Raw genomic sequence first — 9287 nt, 5'->3', positions numbered from 1 at the left:
TTTTTTTAACAAAAATAGTAGCCTACATACTTTTAGGGTGTAGTAAAAGTAGGCGAATTGAGACGCAGCATTAGTGTGGGTTTAGTGTGCATTAATGGAAGACCAAACCTGGGGGAATTAACGCGTTAATCTTTGCGATTAATTTGAGATGTTTAACGCCTTAAAAAAAAAACGCAATTAACGCAGCACTTTTTTGGTTTTGCCTCGTTTTAATGATTTTGCGGCTGCTATTGAAAAGGCCGAAAAAATGCCGTCCCGCCCCTCCGTGTTCGGCGATCAGGTTTCATTCTTGTGCAGCTTTCATGAGCGGGTCTTTTCCGCTCCGTGTGTGCGCCGCGTTCTCCGTTGTGTGTGTGTGTGTGTGTGTGTTGGCGCGCTGCCCATACTACTCTGTTCAGTGTTCCGCTTTGTCTTTGCGCTGAGCGTTCTGCTCTGTCGTTAACGGCCCAAACGCTCGAATCATGTAGCCTACCGATCACGCACTGGAAAAGCAAAGTCTGCTCAAATAACATGAAATTTCTCAGTAGTAGACTTCTGTTTGCAATAGCCCTACTGAGCTGGTATAGTCATGCTGGGCAACAATGGTAAAATGACCTGCTCTGATCACATGCTCTGGAAATAATAGCTTTGTAGGACTATATTTTATTTTGATAATTACACTCAAAAAAATGCTGGGTTGTTTCTGTAAACAAATTGTTGGGTTGATTGTGCTGGGTCAAAAAGTTGGGTTGTTTGGGGTACTGTAAACACATTATTGGGTTGCTCATGCTGGGTCAAATGAGTTGTAAGGGGGTCATTCACAAATAAACCGCTGGTTGGGTTATTTTGACCCAGCAACTGGTTACTTTTTTCATTCTTTGCGGAACTTTCTGGATTCTTCACTTCTGACTCGAGGAGCAAGCCACTCGGAGCACGCAGTGTTTTATGGTAAGTTAATATGAATGTTTACCTATATTGTTAATAAGTTGTGGTGGTAGCAGCAAGCTAATTTCACTGTTCAACATACAGTCTTTGATGTGGAAGTGTGAGGGGTAACGTATTCTGTGAAACATTAAATAGCCACAGCTAGCCAGTTAGAATTTTTGACAAAATGCCGCATCGTTAAATCCTTAGTTGAAATTAAACCAGCTATATATGCAGCCTTTTTTAGTTTAAATTCGTTTAAATTCTAAATTCATCATGTAATTATCGTAGGCCTATTCATTGTGGACGTTGCGTATTTAAAAGTGAGAAAAGCGTTTTGTATGAAATCCATACGCGCAGTTTCCCTCACAGGGCTCGCACGTAAAATCAGCGGGAAATGAGTCTCTAATGTAGGCTAGCTAGTGAGTTGTGAGTGAAAAGTCTGCTGGCGTAGTTTTAGTAATACTTGTCAGATGAAGTGACTGAGGTAAGTTCCAGCACAGTCTGCGTGTGTCTTCTGTAATGTCTCGAACCATCGTTTCTGCCAAAAAAGTCTTTCAAGAGCTTGATATAGCCTAGTTTTTTTTTTGTAAATGTATGACTTGCAATCTTTATAAACAGCGACTGAGGAAAGGAGAAATAAATGGACAGGTTTTGAGAAGAAAATTATACCCGTTTAGTTGAACGAATGATCGTCAATATTTAAAACGAATTAAAAAATGTACACTTACATGATAGCCTACCCTACCACCATGCATGTCATCTTTCATTTTATTGTGTAACATCTAAACGAGGCGATCATCAGCGCTGCCAGTCAGGAGATTAACGAGCAACTTTGTGGGTTTGTGAGTTTTAATGTTAAAGACACTATCAACATTACAGTAATATTTTACTTTTAATAAAGTAATGTTTTATTTTAATGCCTTAATGTTGATAATATTTGTCCAAATTACTCTTTTATTACTATTACTATAATTCAGTTTGCAAATACTGAACACACATTTTGTTTATTTTTCACATTTGGTCATTTGGTAATGTTTGCAATAATTTTAATTGCATATTCAATAATAAATTGATACTTCCACAAAAAAAGCTTAACTTGCATGTCAGTTTTATTGCAACACTCTAAGTGATTGTCCGGGAAGCAGACACACTCTATCAGTTTAAATCTAGACTAAAACGCATCTATTTTACCTGGCATTCATATAGAACATTATACATTTCTATTATTCAAATCAGTTAAATGATTATTAGGCTGCATAGGTCAGCCGGAACCAGGGACACTTTCCTATAACACCTGATGTACTCATATTTAATAAGAAGAATGGCATCTATGCTAATGTTTGTCTTTCTGTTCATTCTAAAGTTTACTGAAGTCAGCCGGATCCGGGCCGTATCCAGATCAGAAGGTGGACCTGCGCCTGGACCCATCCATGACGCATCCCTGAAGTGCCAGCCTCATCAGCCCTGTGAAGGCCTCATCGACACGACTGATCCTCAACAAACTCGTCTCCATACCGGTGTGATGACTCCGACTTCCAACCAGACGGAACTGGATAAATATTCTGAATGTTCTTATTCAATCTGACCTCTGACCTGTAATGCTGCCTGAATCATAATTATACACCGTTCGCTCGATGGCCAGAGGAGAACTGAACGACTGAGCCTTCTCCCAAGGTTTTTTTCTCCGTTCTTTCACTGATGGAGTTTTTGTTCCTTGCCACTGTCGCCTTGGCTTTTGGCTTGCTTAGTTGGGGACATTTAATATTCAACAATATTATTGATTTGCCTTAAGGTGGATGATGACGCAATTTTCTTCTAGAAACAAACTTTGTTGTATTATTTTCATGTTACAGTATCACTGTGAAGCTGCTTTGATACAATCTGTATTGTAAAAAGCGCTATATAAATAAAGATGACTTGACTTGACTTGTGTAATCAACAGGTGAGGACCAACATGGTTGAATATTTACAAAATGAGATGACTGGTGAATTGCTGCACATTCTGTGCCTCAGGGATGAGACGAGGGGGACATGTCAGACCTTTGACATTGATTAACATTTGTATTTGATAAAGAAAAGTATTAAAGAAATGTATAAAATAAATACAAATAAAAATGAGATTGAAATCACATATACAGTGGCCTCTCTGGTTTATTGTATTACAGAGATAATTATTTTACATTCGTAATATAACAAATATTTGTTACTAATTTTATTAAGGCAATGAGACAAGAAATAACCCAGCACATGAGTAAGACTTAACCCAGCAAGAGGGTTAATTTCACCCACTGGTTGGGTCAAATGAATGACCCAGAAATATGGGTTAAATAGTAAAACCAAGCACTTGGGTCAAACCAACCCAGCGCGTGTTCTGTCCAATAGTGACCCAGCGGTGTGGTTAAGGTTGGGTTATTTTTTAACCCAGCAGTTTTTAGAGTGTAGTAAAAAAAAAAAAAAAAACCTAAATCTGTTAAATTGATTATGTTGATTGATTATTGAAAAAGAATAATATAGCCTATTGATATTGATGTTTAATATTATTTTAATATAGGGCTATTTTCTGTTCCTTTTTTTTTTCCCTGTGTTGTTTAATTTAATTAGGTGATTCTAAGTTAAAATATTGATGATTACAAGCTTGGGGGAAATGCAATTAATTGCAATTAATTACAGCAAATTGTGCAATTAATTATTACAAAATAATTATCGATTCCCAGCCCTAAAATAAATGAATAAATGAATAAATAAATAGATAAATAAATAAATGTGATAAGTATGGAATGCCAAACCTGACTTAATAATAAATAAATACATACATAAATAAATAAATATGCGAAGAAATGTAAAAAAACTAAATTAAATGACTATTTATACTTTTATTTCCTTATTTATGTATAATTATATTTTTTCCACATTTATTTATTTTTTCATTTATTTATTTATTTATTTATGCATTTATTTATTTCCACGTTTATGTATTTTCACATTTATTTATGTACAGCCTATATGTATTTATGTCTATACATTTATTCATTTCCACATTTATTTATTTATACACTTATTTATTTATATAGTTATTTATACATTTATTGCTCTGTATGTTAATGAGGGGGGCGTGTTTTACCTCAGACATAGCAATCAAGCTCAAGAGTGGCAGTGCTGAAGCTTTGATTGAGGCCACAGTGACACTTTGTGGTGTGACCAAAAAATACAAAAGAGGTTTGTGGACGTGACTTTACAGGTCACGCGTCACGCACGCAGGGAATAAATGACTTAGAGATGGGCAATATGGCCAAAATCTTATATCACGGTTTATGTCTTTTAATATCACCTTTCTGTATATATTTTAATCACAGTTTAAATAAGATTATTTTCACCCTACTAAGAGAAATGATGTGAAGTTGATCGTTTAGTCACTGGCTTGATTTACTGATGCATAAACAGTATTGAACGACTTTGAGAGAAAGATTATCTGTCTGAACTTGAACAATTACACATCAGAAATTCACATAACCCACTGGTTCTTTAGAGGCTCGGATGAAGGAACTAAAAAAATACTTTTGTGTTCATTTGTACATCCAAACACTGAGCAACTGCCATGCTTCGCTCGTTTGCAAGCTATGATGTCTCTTGAGGAAAAACCAATATCGCGCTCGCGCAGCTCATTTTCTCATGGGCGGGCCAAAGCAAAGAAGAGAAAGGGGAGGTAACCTTTCCCCTTATGACGACATAAGGGGAAGATTTCTAGATTCGCCCGTCTGAGCTTTCATTTTCTCAAAAATACCCAGGGCTTGGTTTACCCAGTTTACCTTGTCTACAAAGTGTGCCAACAACAGAAAATGTTGTTATTTGTATTAAATCTGATCGAGAGTACAATCATTTGATTAGACAAGCAGCTAATTCTAAGAACGTGGATATGTTGTACAAGTTGTTAGCACTAGTAGAAGACCAAGAGCAAAACATTACCGACATAAATAAAAAATTGCTTGCATAGCCTGCCTTTTAATGCGACAGCTTTCGTGACCTGTCGTGTTCACTCTCAGTTTCAAGAGAGCGCCGCAGACACATATACTGTGAGTGATGCTGCGGAGCGAGCTGGAAAACCTGGAGCGGATTAGCGGAATCAGAGGAATGCGTTGAGCGGAGCGGTGGGGGTGGGGAAGAGGGGCACCTCAGTTGATGAGGGCAGAGGGGCAGTGGCTCTAGCCACCGGGCCACCCCCCTGTGCACGGCCCTGCTGGCGGGCCAGTTTTGACCCGCGGGCCGCCAGTTGCCGACCCCTGACATAAACCATATACATCTTAAAGACGCTTATTTTAAATGTCTATTTACATCTGACAGGAAAATCTTCAAGAAGTATTGCAGAAGAGCACATCACAACATGAAATAGATGTGCTATTATGTAGAACAAATCTATAAAGTAACTAAACATAAGTTATCGATTTTATTTGTCCATTAGTAGTTGATAAATTGAGGAACATTTATGTTGGATAAAAAGTTAAAACAACCTCAACATGTAAATGTAGTGTTGAGCTCATAAATCACAGAGGTAATGTGACTCTTTTCTGGATGTTACAGGGACAGATGAACAGATGTGTGTTTATCCGGTGAAGAGTGGCACATGAAGCTTGAATGCTGCCATGATCAAAGGCTTTGAGTGACACTACAGAAATGAATAACAACAACTATTTAAATATTAAGTTGTAGTTTATTTTAATTATTGTAATTTCAAACAGAGCTATTACAGCACTTTTCTGATTCTTGATTTCTGTGCATTTGCTGCACAGCTTTGTGGTGGAGTGAAAAAAAAAACATTTTTGTCTTCTAAATAATACTGAAATCAAATGACATTGTGCGGTTAAAATTACTGCTTTTGTGTTATGTTTGTGCATTTTTGTAGGATCTGAAATGTCAGCAGGCTGGTGTGAGCACTGAGGATGAAGAGCCCAGAGCTGAATCCTGGAGATGGTGCCATGGATGAGACCCTCCATCACTCCACCAGCCCTTACGAGACCCACCATCACTCCACCTGCCCTTACAAGACCCTCCATCACTCCACCTGCCCTTATGAGGCCCTCCATCAAGCACCTGGCCACATGGTGCACCGAAAATAACCAGCTCCTCAACACCACCAAAACGAAGGAGCTCATCGTGGACTTCAGGAAAGTGTCAAGAGGCACACACGACACCATCCACATCAATGGAATGGCTGTTGAGCGTGTCTCCAGTTTCAAGTTCCTGGGGACCCACATCTCGGCGGACATGACCTGGACAACCAACACCTCCAGCCTGGTCAAGAAGGCTCACCAGCGCCTCTTCTTCCTGAGGACACTGAGGAAGAATCAGCTTTCCTCCACTATCCTGGTGAACTTCTATCGCTGTGCAATAGAAAGCATCCTGACCAACTGTGCTACAGTGTGGTATGGGAGCTGTTCTGTTGCAGAGCGCAAGGCACTGCAGCGGGTGGTGAAAACCGCCCAGCGCATCACTGGGACTCCACTACCTGCCATCGAGCACATCCAGAGGAAACGCTGTCTGCATCGAGCTCGCAGCATCCTTAAGGACTCCTCTCACCCAGCCCACAGACTGTTTTCTCTCCTGCCTTCCGGCAGGCGTTTCAGGTGCCTCCGGACCAGGACCAGCAGACTAAAGAACAGTTTTTTCCCCAGAGCTGTCTCTTTATTAAACTCTAACCCTCATTGATCCCACTCCCCTCATATACTGATTGACTCTCCTCTCCCTCCTCACACCTGCCTCCATTTTGTTATTTGTTATTTGCAATACTATAATGTTCATTTGCACTGCTGACTGTTATTACAGTAACAACTGTTTACATATGCATCTTGCACTACTACCTTGACTGGAATATGCTCATTTGCACTGCCGACTGTTTATTTACAGTACCGACTGTTATATATACATTGCAATATCGTACCTTAACTGTAATATGCAATTACTTTCCACTGCACTCACTCGGATAGCTTCTGTCCAAACTTTATTTGCACTACTTTAAATCCATTGTTATACTGCTCATTAGCCTAACTTATACATATATCTATTTGTAAAATTCTGTTTATAGTAATATCCATCTGTATATTATGCTCACATTCTGTTTATAGTAACAGCCATCTGTATATATATTCATAGTACATATCTATCTGTAAAATTATGTTTATAGTAACAGCCATCTGTATATTATATTCAGTACATATCTATCTGTAAACATTCTGTTTATAGTAATAGCCATCTGTATATATATTCATAGTACATATCTATCTGTAAAATTCTGTTTATAAGTAACAGCCATCTGTATATTATATTCAGTACATATCTATCTGTAAACATTCTGTTTATAGTAATAGCCATCTGTATATTATTATATTCAGTACATATCTAGCTGTAAATTCTGTTCACAGTAATAGTTATCTGTATATTATATTCATAGGACAATCTATCTGTAAATTTTTGTTTATAATAGTATTCAACTCTATATTTATTCAGTACATATCCATGTTCTGCACTTATGAACCACTGTATATCCTGCACTTGCTGCTATTGCACTTCTGGTTAGACCTAAACTGCATTTCGTTGCCTTGTACCTGTACTTGTGTAATGACAATAAAGTTGAATCTAATCTAATCTAATCTAATCATCACTCCACCTGCCCTTATGAGGCCCTCAATCACTCCACCTGTCCTTACGAGACCCTCCATCACTCCACCTGCACTCCACCTGCACTCCACATTGCCTCAGACTGTAAAGCACAACACATCACGCAACAACCTCTGGCACGAAGGAACGGCTCACCTCTGGCGGTCAGCTGATTCATCAGAATAAAGCCGCAGAATGGGAACCGCTGTGTTGAGATGGCAGAAGGATGTGGGGTTCAATAATTCAGTTTTAATTAATGCTTGAATTAATTGTTTGAATGAAAATGAAGATATGTTCACTATATACACAATACATGTAGAGGTTATTCAGGCATAGCTATGTCACATGACATGCATTACATTTTGTTTGTTTTATTGAATTATGTCATTTTCAGTAAAAAGTAATATAATTAAGTATTGGTCAGCATTTATCGTTGTTATTATTGTATGTTTTGGGGTGGGATAGCAATGCAATTCATTCTTGGTTAATATTAATTTTTAATATTAATGATACTTAAATTTTTCGAGTATAAAGTCAACAGTTTTCTCCAAAGACGAATCTTCGCCCCCCTGTGTAGACATTACAAACGCTGAGGAAAACCGTTCTAAGTAGGGCTGTCGAGTTACTGATGTTATGAGGTGTGTGTATATATATATATATATATATCAATCTCAGGGGTTTGCATACATAATATGAGATTTTATACACAGGAAAAAAGAACCTACAAGGTTGAATATCTTAATATATATTTTCTTAAATAATTGATTATAATACATTTAAAAAATGCTTTTTTTGTTATTTATAGGCCCAGGCCTGAGGGATGAAACCAGAGTTAAATTCATTCAACAAGAAAAAGAGGAAAACATAAAGCAGTAAGCCACTTTTGCTTGTGGATGAAAATGTTTGGATATAAAATAAAGAAATTAACTATAAAAACAATTATTTCACAATAAAAATAAATATCGTTAAGGATAAAACGGTGGGTCACATTAGTAGGGTTAAATATAAGAACTTAACCCTAAATGTATTCACAAAATAAATGGGCAGCAGTTTCTTCAAAAAGACCACAAAATGAGCAAGTTTAATAAATAACAAGATATTTACAGATAGATTAATTAAACGTGTCTTTCAAATCTTATAAGTTGTTGCGCATGTGTTAACGCGTCGTAGGTCACATGATAACGTCAACATGGCAGATGTCCGGTCCTGTTCGCATTCATACTTAATGAGATCAGGCTATAAAGTACCTACTCTTTTAGCGCTCGTTAAGTAAGTACTTATTGTAATTAAGTACCTACTCATTGAGTATGCGGTTTCGAACGCAGCCAATGTTTATTTTAGTACACCAATACCACACTACAAAAATAATCGTGTAGGAAAACCCAGTAAACCCTGAGATTATTACTAGTGACAATAAAACAAAATATATGGATATGAGAATGTGTATACAATATAACTAAATTAACAATCTCTTACATATTTTCTAATTTCACTTAACATTTCATTAAGTTTGGTGAACATTTTTATTAAACATGGACCTTTATGTTCATTAAAAATACTTTTTATGCTATTGTAAGCAACTAATTTAGACGTGCAAACTGGGTCCCAGTGTGGTGAAAAGTTCGAGCTCGGCCAGATTCGGCTCGAAGTCGTTCATCTTCGGATGCGGAGCCACGCTGTTACAAAAAAAGCTGCACACATGCCAAGCGAAATAGGGTCTTGCGCACCCAACG

At 37.5% G+C, this 9287-nt stretch overlaps 1 protein-coding gene across 1 annotated transcript; it reads left to right on the top strand.

Moving 5' to 3' along the window:
- The first annotated feature begins 5615 nt into the window (after positions 1 to 5615).
- Positions 5616 to 7550, top strand: LOC311294446 (uncharacterized protein). Its single transcript, XM_084415335.1, has 2 exons — positions 5616 to 7199; positions 7260 to 7550. Exon 1 carries the CDS (start codon positions 5869 to 5871, stop codon positions 6604 to 6606), a length of 738 nt encoding a protein of 245 aa, XP_084271461.1. The 5' UTR covers positions 5616 to 5868; the 3' UTR covers positions 6607 to 7199; positions 7260 to 7550.
- Positions 7551 to 9287: the final 1737 nt, after the last annotated feature.

The sequence above is a fragment of the Rutilus rutilus genome, assembly GCF_951802725.1.
Source record: "Rutilus rutilus genome assembly, chromosome: 7".
Classification (NCBI taxonomy): Eukaryota; Metazoa; Chordata; class Actinopteri; order Cypriniformes; family Leuciscidae; genus Rutilus; species Rutilus rutilus.
This window is presented reverse-complemented; position numbering and strand designations above follow the sequence as displayed.

Bases quoted from the DNA above. Each gene is read 5' to 3' on its own strand.
- LOC311294446 (XM_084415335.1), top strand. From the start codon at position 5,869: ATGGTGCCATGGATGAGACCCTCCATCACTCCACCAGCCCTTACGAGA.